The sequence below is a fragment of the Phalacrocorax carbo genome, chromosome 8, assembly GCF_963921805.1.
Source record: "Phalacrocorax carbo chromosome 8, bPhaCar2.1, whole genome shotgun sequence".
Classification (NCBI taxonomy): Eukaryota; Metazoa; Chordata; class Aves; order Suliformes; family Phalacrocoracidae; genus Phalacrocorax; species Phalacrocorax carbo.
The window spans coordinates 1,510,529-1,529,285 of NC_087520.1; the positions used below are offsets into that span (position 1 = coordinate 1,510,529).

An 18,757-nucleotide genomic window follows, 5' to 3' on the forward strand; every position below is an offset into this window, starting at 1 on the left:
TGCTGTCAACTGAAGTTGAATCAAGTTACAGGACTAGTAAGCGCATGCAGAAGTCAAGTGAGAAGTGTTTGCTTCCTTCAAAACTGTTCGATTTAGGTCACTCTCAGGTTCACTGAAAAGCAATTATTGTACCAAAATACCAATTTGAGTCTGATTCATCTTCTGCTGTTTCTGTGCTTATCAACTCATCTGTATTCTCTGCCTAATTCAGACTGTAAGATCCGTCCCAATAAAACACCAGAAAAACCTCTCCACACTGAAAATGCCCCTGAAGAAACAAGGAGCTTTGTAAAAGCATCACGATTTATGTTTTTTTCCTGAGAGACGGATGGTACCTCTGATCACACGGGTCTGTGATGAGGTAGAGTTAGGGTGCGACCCCACAGGCAACCCCCGGGCCACCCCCGTCCCCTTCCTCATCCCCATGCCCAAGCTGGGAGAGGGAGGGGAGGGGATACGGGAGGGGGGGAGGCTCCAGGTTTATGGGTCCCACCAGAGCAAATGGACGTTGGAGGGAGGGAAAAGGCCACACCAGGACTAAGAGCGTGCCAGAGGCCATCGCTTCATCTCTTCTCCCTCGTCTCGGGGAACTGGCACTTCTCCGAGGGGAACGGGTGCTTTCTGAGAGCACCAGGGTAAGTCCTGAGGCGGAGGGAAAGGTGGTCCACCCGCAGAGAGGCTGTACATTTCAAATACCTGTGTGGGATTATAAAAATATTTTCTGGATATGCTTAACTCGGATCTCCTCTTGTCACCGTGCAGGGACGAGCCTCCTCCAGGCTCGAGGAGAAGCCTCCTGAGGAGCATGGCTTGGGCCAGGAGCCAGCTTGGGAAAAAAACCCCGACCTCCAAAAAGGATGAAAGCAACCCCCTCCCCTCCAAAGCGAGCAAAAGGAGCGCGGCAGCAGGCTCGTGTGGGGGCAGCGGCCAGGGGAGCCTACGCTGCCTCGTAAACCTTTAATAAAAAGACTCTGTAAAAAGGGCAATGGGTGAACCCATGGTCGTTCAACACCTATTGGATCGCAACGGCAGAACTTCATTGTTTCCCGGCTTCTGCTCCTTAAGCCCAGAATGAAAAGTTTCAATATATTAACTGCAAAGAGAATATAACAAATAATTTTCTTCCATTTCAAGCCAAATGTAAAACCTCAGCCTCTATTATTTAAAAGAAAAGGAACCAACCTCCCCCAACATCCAAGAGGGTCTCCAGGAAATATTTATGATTAATCTTGAATTTTGTGGTTTCTTGTAATTTTCTTCCGCTCAGTTTGAGTCACAATTAAGCACCTTAAAACTAAAACGTCGCTCTTGGCACACCGGCTTCCCTCCGGTTCATGCGTCTGTGCAACCAGCACCCTGAAGCCTTCCTCGCCCGCACCAGGCTCACCTCTGGGTACCTGGGTGTTCCACCAGCGCCAGCACTTGCCGGGGCCGGCGACGCTCGCCGGCAGCTCCTGCGTGCCCCTCCATGCACCCGCCAGCGGCAGCCGGCGCTCCCTGGCACTCTCTGATGGTGACAACTCAAAATTGGAAGGATAGGTCTGTGGATTTGGTCCAATTTCTAGGGGGGAAGCGTCCATGCCGTAAATATCACCACCGCAATGGCACCTAGAGGACACTAAGGAAGGTTAAATTGTTGGCCTGAACTACTCTGAGGTCTGTGTCTGCTTAAGGCCAAACTCTTGGCTGCTGTACTCCTCACAGAAGCTGTGCCACTGAATTCAACAGAAACTAAGGATTTCCCCTCGTAATTACGGGCAATGCCTTTATTACGCCAGAGGATTACATGCATACAGAAATGAGATACAGCAGTGCTTCACAGCTTTCGCAGGAGGGCTGTACAACAGGGAACGTTCATAGGTAGACTATTAACAGAAATCCTCAAAATGTTCTCCTAATAATTGTCACTATTTAAAAACAATCTTTTTGCATTTTTCTATCATCAAAATTATCAGTCTTTTGAAAAATGAGTAATTACCTGTGTGACTTACTCTTTAACAAGTCTGTTAGACATTGGTACTTACCGTACATTACATCTATTTCCAACTTTAAACAGAAGGAGGTGCTACAAAGACCACCAAGTGAGCCCCAATTGCAGAAATTAACCCTTCAAGCACCAGTGCTTTCTTCTTCTTTTTCTTTCTAGCAGGTGCAGTCGTCCGGCCATTCGTGATGGTGTCCTACCTTCCATTAAGGCAACAAGCTATATATAGCACATAATGGCAGGTAATTTTTGGTTTATTCTATCTGTGCACAAGCGTGCTTCTGCCCTCTAATGGAGAGAGGCTGTTAGGTGCATTTGAAGACACGGAGAGGCCTCTCCTCTGGGCAGCAGGAGCTAGAACGGTTCCTTCACTGTTAGTAGTGCAAGAAGATCCAGAATCCTGGCAGCCAGAGCCCGTTGGCTGCAATACCTGTATGCGATGCTCTCTGGCTTTATACAGCTCAGCTACTCTAGCGAGCCTCTAAGACGGTACACGTCTGCACAGCGAATGGAATATGGGTACGTGGGTTTGTCACCCAGAAGGCAGAGGACCTGCTAGGTGTGCCTTTCGTCTTACCATGGCCTCTCGCCATTCTCGTAGACTCCTCCATCCTGGCGATCTCAAAAAGCTCTTCATCAAATGCATGTTGCCTGCTCTGTGCATGGATTTTTCTATAGGCAAGGAGGGTTGGGAAGCAGACCTCCCGGCCTCCAGCCCCCGGCTCCAGCGAGGTTCCTCTCCGCTGAACTGTCTGCAGGACAGGTTGAGTCCCAAGACAGCTTAGACACCCCTAGCCACCAGCCCATCTTCTCGCGGGTTACACACCCAGCGGGCAGCAGTCTCTAATGGACAGCAAAGGCCCCGTGCTGGGGTAGGGGAGGGCAAAGGAACGGCACAGCACTGCTATTCTCAATGAGGAGCTTGGCCCACGGTCAAGGTGGGCCTTGGAGGGGGTGATGAGCTGGTGGCTGAAACGTGGCCGGGCTTCTCCCCCTGAGAGCAGCCACCGACGCCCACCGGCCCTCCCGCCGTGGCTCCCACCTCCTCTGCAGGCGGCGGAGGGAGCAAGAGGCCCTCTCGCTGGGTGTGCCAGCACCGGCGTGCCTGCCGAGCAGGACCGCCACCGCCCCGCCACCGACCCCGCTCCTCCTCGCTGCGCGACGGAAGGAGTATCCGACCGTACAGGGCTCCGGGACTAGAAATTCCCAATGCCCTTTTTGAGATGAAATAATTTTAGAGGAATGCAGCTCTCGCTACTGATAAAGTGAGCTCTGTCATCGCTCCACCAACTGCGTGGTCTGCTACACTAATTACAGTGCGTAATGCAATCAGCACGACTCTCAGAGAAGAAAGTTATTTCTGTGATGTTGCGGTAAAAAAGCCTTACAGCAAGAACCAGCACATGGGCCGGCCTCTATCTAAGCAGCTATCAATAATTCAGAGCAGTGTTTTGGTGCCTTTGGGTCCTCCTTGGTGGCAAACAAAACACTCTCCGTGCCCACCAAAACAACTGAGAGAACTATTAGCTAACGACAGTGTGTGGATTTTTAAGTATGAAGACCATCCTGTTTCAATCAGGTTGCTCATGGAAGAGACGAACGTGGTCCTACGATGACCGAGCTACCCCTGGCTCAGCCTCGCCGTCCTGCTCTGCAAGTCTTTCCAGCACATTTCCTCAAGAAGAACAAAAAGGGATGTTTCAGGACCCTGCCTGAGCTGGCCCTCCCAGCACCTACAGACCGCAGGGCTACGAAGCCCACGAAGGGTTCGTCTCCCTTCTGTGAAATACAGGTATTTGTTTTCAAGATTCTGCTCGAGTATCACCTTTCTGAGCTTATGTGACTGCAAGACCTGAGTCCTGTCTCACTGGAGACGTCAGTGCATGCGAGCGAACGGACTATTCTGAGGTCTCTGGCATTTTGGAAAACAGTTTTCTTGTAGGATCCAATTTCCTTTCCGTTTCTCATGGAAAGAGCAGAGGTGGTGAGAGGCTTTGGGGAAATTCTGGCTGCTGCCTGCTTTCAGTTCTGCCTGCAGAAAGCAAATGTCATCTGGACCTTTATTTTTTCCTTCTTCTTACTCTGGAGGACTTTGCGAGGGGCTCTTCCTGTTGGGTGCATAGTGGGAAATAAAACAGAGAAAAAAAATGCTATGAACCAAAAATACCAGAAGCAGGAAACAAAGAAGCGGCTAAAATTAGCGTCCTCCCAGGTGGGTATAGATTTCTCCCCAATAGAAGCAGCAGAGGGAACTCCAGAAGTCCGTAGCCCAACACATCCCGAGGCTTTCGCCTTTCCTGCCGGTCCGCCTGTGCCCCTCGAAAGCGGCGGCCGTGACCTGCAACCCAGCGAGGAGGGAAAACGCTGCGACGCGCCGTCCTCCCGCACCCTGCTCTTCCCAGGGCCGGCCGGCCCCGCCGGCTGCGGGGGCACCTGCGCCCTCAGCTCCTGCCTGCCCCCCTGCCAGTCCCACTCCTCCAGCAAACAAGGGTGCTTAGAAATGTGTTTAGAAGGTAAATCCTCCTCCCTGCTTCCCGTGCCTGCCGTACGCACGGCCCTTCCCATTCTGATGATTCGTTTGCTGCCTCAACATGCGAAAAAAAGCAGCAACTCTTGGTTCCAGACTCCAGTCTCCTTTCCAGTTGCTCTACCTAAAAAAAAAAATCTCTTTTCTAACTCCTTCCCATAACCTGTCTCTTTTCAATTCCCCTTTCTCTGCAGACTGCCTGCCCAGACCGCCTCTGGCACTTTCTTTACACAGCTCAAGTCCTCAAGGCATTTACAGGTCTGAAGATTTATTCTCAGCAGGGTTTCCAGACAACTTCTGCTGCTTTGTTCTTCTGGCTGAGAGGACATCAGTTCCACTTCAAAAATGTTTACAACTTGTTTATTTTTGTGGAACTCGGGGCTATTTCTGACACAGAACATCTAACGGCTATGAATGGGCACAGTCTACTGATGAATTAAAGCCCTTTCATGAAATCATCTCAAGAATAAATAACAATATTCCCATTCTGACATTATCAACACCCGAAAGCGTTAAAATACATCAAGAACCTTCCCACCCTTTAACTCCTCTCTTGTTCCTATAAAACAAAGCTGCAGAACTCTCTCAAAGCTAACCAGAAAACACCTGATTAGAGCATCACTTAATGCCAGGGCACTTAAACTCCGGCAAAACAAGGCCAAGATTGCAGCTCACCAGCGGACACAGCTCTGTTGGCTAAATGAAATGGGAGGCAGCCTTTGGCTGAGAAGCTCATGAAGCTCATGTCATGCTGCGCATCCTAGCAAAGCTCCAAGCGCAGATCTGGATGGGCTCTAGCGAGCGATTCCCCAGGCTCTGGCTGCACTGCAGGTTAGTGACGGCACCACACACGACCCTCTACATGACCATTAGCTCCCAGGGCTTCAGACCGGCAGGATTCTCCCGCGGTTTGGTACTTTAAATGACAGAAAAATGACGCTAAAATTCTCTCCAGTGTTATTCTCTCAGGAGTTACCTTGCTGCATAATCATTCAGGTGTAAAATAATAACACACCTAGGGAAATAAGCAGCCAAAATACATCGTGGTCATCATCGCTTGACCGAACAGGTCCAAAAAAGTTCAATTTCTTCAGCGTGGACTTTCCCCACTTCTCCATTTCCTAGTTCCTCTGTCTCCATGAGCACAGATTACAGAATCTTCTTTTGGGTAACACGGCCGTGCCCCTCTTTGTAATTCTGACGATACCCAGCACATTGGTTTCTCCTGTCACTGCGCTGCTTGGCTTATTTCCCATACGTAGAAATATTTCCCTGCTCTGGTAATTTCACGAACCATCTAAAAGCTTTTCCACTTGAATAAAGGAGAGAATGGGAAGAGTTCTGACTTTGGGAAGGAGAGCTGGAGTTTTTGTTGTCCCACTTAACAGACATTTCCGTTTCCAAATACAGACAGATGATGCTTGATGTTTCAAAGGGATGCCTTCTGGCATGAAGCTTAGAGACTGATGTTAATGCTGGAGAAAGGCTGAGTGAATAAGCAAAGAATCAGAAATGGATGCGTTTTCAGCATGAATAAGCGTTGGAGGCACTGCAGAAAGGAAGCTCGCTGGACTGGCACGCGCGAGTCTTCCCCGTCGGGTGGGATCCAGGCGACGGGAGCATCGTGCCATCTTAATACGGAACAGCGTTTCACTAAGGGTTGCGCCCGTTTATAACAGAGGATTTGCAGTATCACGAGCAAGTTACCAACCCATCGGCCACCGCTCTTATAGAAACATCGTACCAGCACTGGAAATGGGGCGGGCAGGAAGAGTCGGGGCAGGGCAGCGGAGCAGGCGCGACCACGGCTCCATGCTGACGTGTCTCTGGGTCCTCCGTGGCACCTGCTCTGGACGCGACATGTTCTGCCTCGCTCCACCATTCGCTCGGCACCTGTACTTTCTGCTCCGTTAATAACCCCCTCCCTGCTTTCTCTCTGCTCAAAAGGCTCTCGGCAGACTAAAAGTCAAACTGGCAGATTTTTTTGTTGAACCAAGTACTTTCAAACCATATTAAAGCTCTTAATAATTAATAGAAGAGTTGTAATGTGTCAGGAGGAAGCCAAACGGCAGTTTAGGAGGGAAGTGTTGGTAAGCCAGGAGCCAGCATCTTAGTCACATCGTTTCCATCGCGCCACTGCTTCTAATACATGAGGTAATTTTGCAGATCTGGATGCATTAGTCACCAACAAATTGTATTCTCAATTAAGGAGAACTCAACAGTCCTCCAGAACTCTCTCATTTTTCTCTGGCATTCAATCTGCTGCCATCTTACATCCCCCAGGAAAGAAAATTCTCCCATCTGCCACCCCAGCAACCGTATGGGATTCTTGGAAAATGCAGGCAATTAAAGTCCCTGTGGGATCACAGCCCCCAGATCAGCTGGGGGGTGTTTGGTAGGATCAAATATTTGCGGTAAACACATCCTGCGCACAGGGCGGCCCCGCTTCGCTGCTGAGCACCGTTTGCCAACCGTAAGCAGCTCAAACCTGCCGTACGCAGCCGAGGGAAGCCGGAGTTGCAGGAAAGCTCACCGACGCATAACGAGGCTGTCCTTGCTGCAGCCACCGTCACCCTGAACCGGGAGAGGTGCCCGAGGCTCCTGGAGACCCTGCGCCGCACCACCAGCCCCGCGTCGCCCCATCACCCCGGCCCCGAGAGCCCGCAGCAGCCCGGCTTCGGGCTCAAGGCAACGGGAATTGGTCTTTATTCCCCCCAAAACCCCCTCCCTTTTGCTGGCAGAGACGTTCTGCTGCGGGCAGCCGCCGAGAGGACGACCGGACTGCCTGCAGCGTGATAAGGGCGGCTACAGGGGGTGACGCCTGGAGCTGTTCTGCCTCACGTGCTCTCAGATTCTAACGTGAGCCCCCCTCAAAAAAAGTAAGGTTCTGCAAACAGCCGAGGAGGTCAGCCATCACGGGACGGGCGGCAGCAAGCCACCCCACAGCGGTTACTGCCAGCCCTCTGAAGGAAGAAAAGTCTCTTTTACTTCTTAAGTAATTTCTGGAAATGGTCAGAAAAGCTACTCCACACCGTAAAAAATTCACTCCTGGCTAAGTAATCTTCCTCGCATAATTTGATAGAAGGCCATTTCCAGACTCAAATCCTAACAAAAAACAAAGAGCGTTTATTTAAGCCTTCATCAGCGCCACAAGCTAAAACTCTTATTTTTGTATTGTGCAAATATTCTTCACGCAGCGCAAAGAACTAACACCTGCCCACACAAGTCATACACATTGGGAAAAACAATGAGGATTATTTTGGCTTGTAAAAGTGATTTGAGAATAATGGGTGAGTAAAGTCACTGCCTAATAATTTTATGCATTTACGTGATTTGCCTGATTTCCTTTTGTATGTTTGTTCTTGCGCTGCTTTGTTTTGCAAGTATTCTGCAAACATCAGTTATCGAGAGCTGATCAGAACACTCCACTCCAAACCCCAAAGACTACAATACTGAAATGATCACATTTATCAAAACAAGCTCTGGTTTTGTTCTGTTCCTTCTTTTTTTTTCACCTTTTTTTTCACTTGAAAAACCCAAACTTTGTGGTGAGATTTTTGCCTCATCAGCCCTTATCAGCAAAACCCTCCTCCTCCAGTTGCACGTCCCCTCCCAGTGCAGCCCAGCTGGGAGGTATGAGCAGCAGAACCCTCCCAGTTTACTGGCCCAATCTCAACTCCCCTGCCTGCAATCAAGCTGCAAATGTAGCCTTTTCTCCCCTCCCATTAATCAAATACGGTGAAGATTAATACATTCAATTTGCCTTTTTTTTTTTTGGTTGGTTAGTTTTTCACTTCCATTTGTACCATTTCATGTGCTCCCCCAAGTCCCCCTGCGGGCTGCACCCACCGCTGTGCCCAGAGTCCCCGAGGTGACCGGGGGGACCCCGGGAGGTCTCCGCCCCAACCTCCTGCTCAGGCAGCGATGGCTGTGGGACCGGAGCAGGTCGACCCACCAGGGCTTGGAAACCCTCGAGGATGGAGACTGCAGGCGCTGGTAACACGATAGCGTTACACCATCACACGTGGAAGAGCCCAGCTCTTGTAAGAGACCTGAAAGATGCTTTTTATTATGTCAAACGCAACTAAAGCCACAGAAAGGCACTTTTAAGTCCCATCTTGGGCTGCCACACTTAAAAGCTACAGATGCATCGGACTGAGATGATTAGTTGGTGTCCTCATTTGAAGAAGCAGTGGCTGGGGGGCAAACCAGCATGGGCTGGAAGAGCCCCGACTCCCCCGTGGTCCTCAACAAACAGCTCAGCCTCGGCTTTGTCATATAGAGACCTCTTTGCTTTCAAGCTCCCACGAACGTGCTTGCGCAAAACCCTTCCTGACTACGGCTCCGCTCCTCCACGTTTCGGCAGAGCCACCAGCGAGGCAGGGCGCAGATCCACGCTGCTATGCGAAGGCTGATGCTACTGAAGAGCACGCGGAGGGCAGGCAGCTGCGGAAGCTTTCCCGCACCCACCACTACCACCACCACCACGGTGCCGCGCGGCAGCCTGCAGCTCCGCGGGCATCCCGGCTGTGCCTAAAGAGGGGAGAGATTTTCCCCGCTCCTCCGAGTTCCCTGGCAGGGCCTCCAGGAGCGAGGTTTGGGTATTGGTTTAAAGCAGATGGCTCCGTTTCCACGCTTGCAGCTCCCTCCCCTCTCCCCCCACTCCCACCCCTTCAGCCCGGCACGGGCAGAAGCCAGAGGGTGTTTTCCTCTCCTCCGCAGGGGATGCGGCTGCTCGCATCCATGTTTTTTCCAAGCGATGGTGGCAGACAACAACAAAACATGAAATACTGCTCCTTCCTCCTGCGATTTCCTTTCCCACTGTCCGGTAAACCCAGCCAGGACACCTTCACTGCAGGAAGCCTGCGGACCGCTTCGAACCCGGGCGGCCTCGCCGGTGCCGGCTGCCGCTGCGGCCAGGTGCCGGCGGCCGCGGGGCTGAGCCGGGCGAAGGGGAGCGATGCCAGCGCGTGGGGGCAGGAGAATAATTGACGGCGGTTCTTACGCTACTGATAATTTCCCAGCTTAGCACAGCCCTGCCAACAGTGTCTGCACAGCGGCTTGTGCACGGCCGACATGCAGCTGGACGGAAAGCAGACAAGGGCAAATTAATCGGCGGGCAGGATCCCTTACGGCGGCAGAAAGGACCAGGGAGATTGGGTTACCTCCATTTTAGGTTAAAGTGGTGGCGTTACAGCACCAGCTAATTTATGAAGTTAATTAGACACAAGGATCTTCTTTCAGAGGGAGACAGGATGTCTTTGTGAGCGAGCAGCCCTGTTTTCCTCCTGCCCCTTCGGGGGGAATTGTCAGCTTTTTGCTGGGAAATCGGATCGTGCGAGAGGAGGGGGTGGCCGGCCCCGGGACAGCCACCCCCGGAGGTGGTCCCCATCTGAACCCCGCTCACGCGCCGCTCCTCCACCCGCCCCGGCTCATTCACAGCCCTGGCAGTTGTAGCTGCTGGGCGACTGGGGAGGTTTGGTACGTTTTCAACATTTCCAGTGCCTGTGTGGTACGGCTGGAAACCAGCACTGCCTTCGGAAAACACTCCCACATTCGTTAAAAGACTTTTACAAGGGAGAGTCTAGGCTACATCCTTGGTTTTGAATTAAATCTGCCTGCAGAAAGAGGAACTAAAGAATGCGTTCGGCCGTTTCTTTACAATATTTTGTTTGTGGTGACATTTATAGGTGGCAGAAAGACCTAATTTACTATCGTTTTGCTTTCAGCAGTCTCAATAAAAATTTTGGCTAGGCTCACGCTGGACAGATTCTGCCCAAAAGAAACTCAGAGGCGGGCTGAGCAGAGCCGCTCGGAGCAGAGCCGGGATGCGGGGGCTGAGCGGGCTGGGGCGAGCGCCGCACGGCAGCCGCGGGGCAAAACACACAGCGGGACCCGCAGCGCGGCCGAAATCAAAGGGGAGAAGGGCCATGGCAGGCAGGAAAGGGAAAAGAGGAAAAGAAAGGACTGGCCAGCAGGAAGATAAGCCTGAGATCTGCCCATCGGCTCATAACAACACGCAGGCTGTTCTGCTAGCTGCTCCGGGGCAGGCTTTGTTGTAGCATCTTTGATTCCCGCATCCATTTCCCCACAATGGCCGTAATGTATTTTCAAATACTGCTTTATTTGAAAGTAAAATTTCCATTAGCCAATATTTGTCTGAGGCAGTTTCTTTGAAGAAAATACTGCTACGCAGCTATCGCCACACTAATTATATGAATTAAGAAAGCAATGAAAGTGCAACGTCTGTAGTTTCTTTCTTGGGCTTTCAAGAAAGCTGTCTTTTAAGCGTACGTGCCGCTGAAGTTTAAGGCGCTTTTTTAGATCTCTCGGAGGGAGATGTAATTTAATTCAGTTTGCGAGAAGCACCCTTAGATGTTCCCAGAGCAAATCACACAAACAGAGCGGGGCTGTTCAAAGGCAGAAACTTCTGAAAGGCCTCCCGAGAGGCAGCACTGGGGAAAGCTGCGGGGGTTGGGCTGGAGGAGCTGCGGGGCGGCCTGGAACGCCGACCCTCTGAAGAGGCTGTCCGTCCGTCCGTCCGCCCGCCAGCGCCCACGCACCCCATGCGGGCGACAGCGCCCAGAGCAGCGCGCCCACGGTGACCCCAAAGCAGCAGATTCAAAGCAACCACGTAACTCACTCCTGCTGAGAAAGGGACGAAGGCGCTCGATCCCGCTAGAGAAAGGGCTCTTAGCCTGACAAATTACCTTTGTTTTAATGGATGAGGCTGCAGAAGATATTTTGACGTACAACTGCTAGTTCACGTGGGGTTAGCCACAGAACTGGAGACTCGTTTTATGAGAATATTTGGTTTAATTTTCAAGTTCAATTTGTGGAAAGTTTCTAGACCAAGAGCCAACTAAAAAGTGAAAGAGCTAAAGCTTTGAAAAGTTGTTACGCCAAACTCTGGGGGATATGAAAAGCGCACACAGCAGAAAAAAACAGATAAACCATCTGTCTTCGACCTTCTCCTTCTGCGGGGCCAAAGCAACGAGCCCGCCGAGCAGCGGTGCCGGGGAGCTGGCGTCCCTTCAGCGCTGGACTTTTCCTCTTGGCCAAACAGCCTTAAATATCTCGCCTCAAATGGAAGTTTGTCATTTCCCTCTGCCCTCCCAAAACAAGATCGCTGCTCTTGTGGCCTACAAGCATCGCTCTTTTTCATGTATCTTAAAATACCTCATGGAAGCATACAGATGCTTAGAAAATAAATCCAGGATTATTTAAACACAACATAGGAATGAATTACAAAATATATACATATACACGTATATATATTCAAGCTTTAAAAAGTATTGCCACCAGCAGCTAAGCCTCAAGTATATTTATCGGCGGAGCCTACTGAGTACGCTGCTTGTGTTTTTCATGAGCAGGTTTAAGGATGTTTGCCAGACCCCTGAATCACTAAAGTTTACGGAGCTTTCTAACTGCAGGCACAATCTAGGACTCCCAAGTTAAAACTGCTTTTAAAAAACCCAAACATACAGACACCCTTATAACAGTCTGCACCAAAAAAAATAAATAAGTCATAAGATACTTTGTATATTATGTCATCTGGAATAAGCCAAGCAACAGACTGGGAATTTTAGGATCTATTCTCAAATAAGAAAACTAGGAGATAGGCGGTTTCTGTTTTAAACTGGAAATAATCTCTGCTCCTCCTGAGCACGAAGCCAACCCCACGTCTGAAATACAAAATGCAATGCCCCCCCCCACCCCCCGAGATGTCTGCCTAAATCCCCCTGCCTGGCCCCGCGCAGAGGAACGCCCCTGGGTCCCCGGGGAGATGACCCGAGCGGGACGCTCGCTTTGCCGCTGGAGTACCTGCCTTTCTGTTGCAGAAATTGGCATTTCCCCCTCTCGGCAGGTCCCAGCCCCCCCGGCAGCGCTGCCAAGCGCCCTTCAAACCATCCTCATGGTGAGCCTCGGCAGCAAACCCGCTCTTCTCCTTGGCACAGAACCTGACACCCCATTTTTGCTGCGCTGCCCCCGCTTTTGCTCTTGTAACCTTTTAATATTTCCTCTGACTCCAAACAGGAGAGGAAACAATTACATTTGGGGTAACTTCACCCCAATCCGCGACAAACGGCACAGGTTGACTTTCTGCTGCTGAGGGCGGTTTCATGGCTGAAAACCCTTTGCCCCTCCAAAATTATGTGCAGATCTGTTAAATAGGGGTGTCCCAGGGCTCCTCCCCATTCCCACGAGCAATGCGGCAGCACCTTCCAGCTCTGTAAGGAGAGAGGAAAGATGCAAACCCCCTCCGAGCCACACGAGGAGGTATCGAGGGAGAGAAAGGCAAGATAATTGTGTATCACGGCACTGCTTGGAAGGCAATGCTTTGAGCAGCAATTTCCCTGGGGACCTGGGGTTGGGGACTGCCCAGGGCACCCCTCGCACCAGCTCCGGGCCATCCCACCCCGCCGGGACCACAAATGCCGAGTGTAGAGCCTCCAGTCCCAGCAAATGACTGGAGTCGGGCACAGGTCTGCTTGTCTTAAAAAGAAATTTAGATAAGGCTTTTCTGGAGGAGCTATGATTACAGGATTTTACCTAATCCCTAAAAAATGCCATTTTATGTTTGGCAGTCAGAAGATCCTCCCCTTGAGGCTGGCCTTCGCGATTAAAACCCAGATTAGGCAAAAGCCCAGCGTTTCAGGGTCTGGGCCCAGCTTTGCATGGCTACGCAGAGCGGGGCTGGTGGGAGACGCGTGTCTCCAGCCCGCGCAGTTCCCAGCTGTGGCTCCCAGTGCATCACCTAATGGTGCCAGGCACGCACCGGGCGCTCAGGGCTTTAATCCCCCCCCCCGACAAAGGGCACCTGAGGACTCGCGGTGGCAGAGGAGGGTCCCGGGGGGGGGCCCCGACCCCGAGCTGCTGGCCCCGACAACGCCTCTCCCAGTTCTTGGCTTTCGCTGGAGCCGCAGTGGCTCCTGGCCAGCCGGCCACAATGCGGTGGAAGGAAGAAGAAACGGCTTTGTTTTGCCCAAAGCCTCGCAATTAATCAAGTTCCTATTTCCTTGCGGTCCCGCTTTATCTGCCCCAAGTACACCAGACAATTTCTGTTGCCACGTAAGAGTCTGGGCACCCTGCGCCTACCACAAGGCTTTCTTTGCAATTTCATATGAGAAAGAAAGAACCAGAGAGAGAGAGAACCGTGTGAGAGCGCACCAGAAAATGAAGCAACATCTTTACCACGCAAGCACTGCTCGGATGGCATTAGGAGTTTGCTGCAACGTGGGAACCTCCCAAGGAGGCTGCCGGCCCCAACCCTGCCAGCCCCTGGGACACCCTCCTGGGCACCAGCTCTCCCACTCAGGAGGAAAAGGACCACTCTGAGCACAAATTACCCCATTTCTGTAGCGACACACATCAATACAAAACCCCAGTACGTTTTCCCCGTCTTTTTCCAATTTAAAAGCGGGGCTGACTATTGGCGTGGGAGGAGAGTGGGTAAGAATCCAGGTTTCTCAGGGACAGAAGTACTTGATTTATGAGAAAATTTCTTAAACAGAAGTCCCAGAGATGCCATTTCAGAGAGTCGTTCCCAAAGTGGCTGACGGGAAGGCAGGATGAGGGTGGGACTTGTTTCTCTATCTCCTGCACCTCTAATTGCTTTTTTCCTCCATGATTACCAACAACACGGGCAAATAAAAGAAAGCCATGAAAGCCTCTGCAAAAAAAGGGCAAGTGAGCAAAAGGGGGAGGAACTGAAGAGGTCGTGGAGGTTAAGGGCTCATTTCTGACACAGCAGAAGCCCCTCTGGGCGGAGGACGGACGGACGGGCAGACGCAGTGCAGCGGATGCTGCCTGCCCTCTCCTGCCCGCTCCATCCAGCTCGCGGGGGCAGCCGGACCCTTGGGCAGCCCGCCCGAGCCCCAGCCCCTCAGCAGCGCTGCAGCAAGGGCTCACCGCCTCCCCCAGCGACTGCAGGGCAGGTGCTCCGGCTGGTGGTCTCTGTATAGGCTTATGTCAATATATATAATTTATTTTCCTTTTAAATGCACTGCAGGGTTCGTACCTCCTGAACCTCATTCATCCTTCTGAAACAGGTAACATATTTATATATGGAAAATACAGCTCGAAACCATGAAGCGCATCGGTTCTGCACCTCACATCACTTGATAACAGGGAAGGGATTATTTCAGCAATACCCTGACCTGTAAGCCTGACCCCCAAGAAATGCTGGCGCACAGAAGGAAACAGAGCTCAAAAATTCCCCAGCGCTTCAGAGGCTCTTCCGCACTCTGGCACCGCCACGCTTTGCTGTTGATGCTGGGATTATTTGTACAATCCCAGCAGAAGACAGGAATCGGGAGTGAAAGAGGGCGAAAAAGGGGGAAGAGACATTTGACGTGGACGTTACCGAGGATGTATATATAACCTGCCGGCTTCCAAAGCCCTCGCGAGGACTGGACCACACCGAACGGGGCAGCGACAGCCTGAGACGAAACAAAACCGCCGGCCCGGGATGTGGCGCAGGCACACAGCTCTGTCCCGAGGGCGGGCTGGAGCTGGTCCCGCTGGTGCTGGCAGCACGTGTCCCCAGTGCCACAGCCCTGCCACCCCAGCCCGCCGCGAGGCCGCCGAGACACCCCTAACGCCCTCCTGTGCTGCCGCCGGCTCTACGGCCCGAGGCGCAGACCGCAGCCCCGGCAGCCTGCTGGCACCGCACCCCCTTCCCCAGCACGCGGGGCGATGCCGTTTCGCTCCTTCTGAGAGCCAGCAGAAGCATTCGGCTGACAAGGATGGCAAGTCTGTTTGCCGAGTCAGCAAGGTGTTATCCGGTGAGTGCAACAGTACCTTATTAACCGTCTTCATTCGCATTTTAAAGGTGTGAAAAATACAGCGGTGACTAACAGGCATCTCCCTTGCAAGACCGGCCAGTTCCGCTTCACCCCAGGGCTCACCTAACACCTCTGTCGGAATTAGTAACTTCAGCTGCAGCCAGACATTTTCCTAGCTTGAAATGGAACGCTTCTGAGCAGCTGCCACCCCGGCTCTTACTGTCGAATCCGGTGTGATAAAGATGGGATTTACTTTTAGGATGTAAATCCCAGGGCAGGACAGAGGGCAGAGCCAAGACTGGCGTTGCTGGCGCTCCCCCTTGGACAAACCACTTTGGCCTCTCCGCCTCTATTTACCCAAGCAGCTGCTCCATATATCACAAATATCTGTAAAAAGAATATATGAAACTAAAAAGCAGCTGAGCATTTCTAGAACTTTAACTAAAAAGGCAGAAATGACAGTATTTTGCGACAGCGGCTGACAGACGTGGAGATCGCCGCTGACGGTAACCATGGGTTAACTCTGCGGCCACGATAAAGCTCAGCTTTGCCAGGACTGCACACGTTTACCGATGTTTTAAAGCACTGTATTTTATAGGAAAACAGGTCCACTCTTGCGGATAGGTTTCTTCCACTGCATGAGTTAAGCTGGCCGAGAGTCGGGGTGCCAGGGCGACGGCCGCATCACCCGCGGGGCGTGCTCCTTGGAGCACTTGCGCACGTAACCTCTTCGCCGTGCTTTCATCTTGCTCCGCGCGGAGAATAAAACGGCACCGCCTCACCGCTTCTCTGTGCCGAGCAAAATAAAAGCTGAATACGGCTGTAAAGAGCTCTTGGGCTCTCGCAGCCTGCAAGTAATTCCCCAGGCATGCTCTCAGTGTGCCTTCAGGGGGGTCTTTCTATAAATAAAAGTTGATTCTAGCTGCCAACTTCACACGGCATCCAGAACCTGAGAAAGCCCCCCGAATTCCTAACCAACACCAGCCTCTGCTGCCCTTTACTCCTGGCTCATCTTCCTGCTGACAGTGTAGGGACACGGCTGCTGGAATAAGGATTTGTTTTTGCGGTAATTTGACTAATGAAGCAGGGTACCGTAAAGTTCACATCGCTCCTACTACTGACAACTCCACAAAAATTATCAAAAAAAAAAAAAGAAAGCAAAACAAAACAACTTATTTTTGCTGCAGAGATCTGCATTCTGTGGGTACAGGAAGCAGAGCTGCTGAATAAGGCTGTGTCATGTTTACATGGTTATTTTTCAGAGGGGAAAAAATGAGTTAAATTCCGCAAGGAACCAGCAGCATTTAAAGGTCTATTTACTTCTCACGTGCTTTTGCTTACGTGTGTCGCAGCCGATAACTGCTGAAGCTGTCTGCATCGTTACGAGATTATTTACTCTAAAAAAATACTGTCCTATCGTGTTTGATAGGCCGATGGTGCTCCGCTGGTTTATCTGCCGCTGGACGTGGATGTGGGATGCCGAGGGGCGTCAGAGCAGCGCGCAGGGACGGGTACCGGGGAGGAGGTGCAGCCCCCCGCACGCGTGCCGCGGCCAGCAGCACCACGGTTTCGGCGTGCCGTCACCCCTCGCCTCCTCCCTCGCCCACGGCTCCCTCCCCACCGCCCGGCCCAGGCCCAGAACCCACCGATGGAGGCTGTTTTGCAAATACATTAATACTTGAAATTTCTCTCATTTTCAGGCAGTGGTGGAGAAATGTTGTTCCAAGTTTTAACTGGGGTGCCTAATGAAGATTTATTCTGGTTCTGTAAATCAAAAGCACATGGGAATAACCTCTCTTCCTTAGATTAACTGGGTTATTTTTTTTCATGACCACTAGACCTTAGATCTGCTCCTCATTTCCTTCCATACCCGTGGAGGGCAAGAAATAGCCATACTTGGTCAACGAGAAAATAAAGTAAAATGCAAATAGACACGTGATGGCTAAATCCAAGTTTCCCAAAGCTATTATTCCCCTAAAGGCAGAGTCCCCAGGGTGAGGGAGGTGCGGCAAACAGCATGCGTCGGGGCCGGGTGGCCGAGCGGGGGGCTCGGACGGCCCCGATGCCCCGAGTTTGCGGGGGAGGACGGGCGCCGCCATCGGTCCCCCGCGGGCCTCGGCTCCGGCGCTGCCTCCCCCGGCCAGGCCCTGCCTCCCCATCACCAGGTGAAAACCCCGACTTCGCCAGGATCACAGGCGGGCCCTGGAAGGCGTGAGGAGGGGGCGGCACCGCCGAACACAGGCCCTGTCGTTAGGCTGAGTGCATCTCCTTGAGAAACCATGCAGAAATGCCCGATTTCATTTTGACGGAGTAACTGATGAGATTTCCTTCATCGAGTGGTTTTTTTTCCCCCCTGAATTCCTTACTTTTGACTTGGTTTGCACCTACAAAGCTAACTCCGAGGGCAGCCAGTGAGGGCACTGAGGTTGTGACGGACGCTGCTCTGCAATTATCACACCAGCACAAAACCGAGCAGACACGGACCGGCTCCTGAACCCATCCTACGTTCAAAGGGCACCAAGATTGCCAAGCCACGGACGCCAAATGCTCAAACAAGCCCTGGTGAAGCTTCGCCCTTCAGCTGCCCGATGGCGGGGCACGCACCGAGCCCCCCCGCCTCCCCGAGGGAAAGCAAGGAGTGTTAAAGGAGAGATCACGTACGCCCGAGGGCAGGGAAATTAAGGCCGTAGGGGCCATAATGCAGCTTTAGTTGTGGCATTTCCTCATGCGGGAGGACTTCCAACCTTGGGGGAGCCCTTCCAAAGTCGGGGGGCCTCTCGGAGCTTTAGAGAAGCAAAGCAGACCCAGCAGGGTTGTGCCAGGTCAGCCCCAGGCAGGACTGAGCCTGCCAGAGCCGGGCTATTTAATAGCTCAGTCCCTGCTATTTTTAGAGACACCCACTCACACAGCTGACGCTCCAGTCCCACCCCACAGAGAAAGGCGTATTTCTGTGCCTGCTCCGCGCAGGTAAAGCCTCCTCCCGCGACTCATCCCACTCCCGTCCCGCTGGCCCCAGGCTCACCCCAGCCCTTGCGGACCCCAGCCCCCCGCCGCCTCCTCGCCACCCAAGCACAGGCACGCCGTGCGCCCACGGTGCTTCCTCGGGGCATTGAACCGAAGTCCCGCTGCAGGGGAAAACCAGCCCAACTTCTGCAGAGAGCACGAGCAAACACGCTGTGGGGAGCCGTCTCTGTTCACGGGGCGACGTGCGGGAAGGTCTCCTCTCTCTAAGCTCTGCCCAGCGCAGCGCGGGGCCAGGCGTGCAGCATCTCGGATGCAGCCCGCGTGGAGGCAGGCTGAGCTACGGCCAGGGCGCTGCCTGTTCGACCCACAGAATCCCAGAACCCCAGGCTGGTGGGGGTTTGCAGGGCCCTCTGGAGCTCACCCTGTCCCACCCCCTGCGTGAGCAGGCACCCCCAGAGCAGGGGCACAGGGCCGCGTCCAGGCAGGGGGTGAATG

General features: G+C 52.5%; 1 protein-coding gene across 6 annotated transcripts in view; it reads right to left on the minus strand.

Annotated features, from left to right (window-relative positions):
* ARHGAP26 (Rho GTPase activating protein 26) overlaps positions 1 to 18,757 on the minus strand; it is a 183,526-nt gene that overhangs the window by 9,810 nt on the left and 154,959 nt on the right. The window contains exon 21 of one of the 6 annotated variants that reach the window (XM_064458238.1): positions 1,748 to 4,092. The exons of the other annotated variants lie outside the window; for them this stretch is intronic. Within the exon in view, the coding sequence (XP_064314308.1) occupies positions 4,062 to 4,092 (31 nt within the window). The 3' untranslated portion in view covers positions 1,748 to 4,061. Of the gene's footprint in view, positions 1 to 1,747; positions 4,093 to 18,757 lie in introns of those variants that run through there. 6 annotated transcript variants of the gene reach the window in all.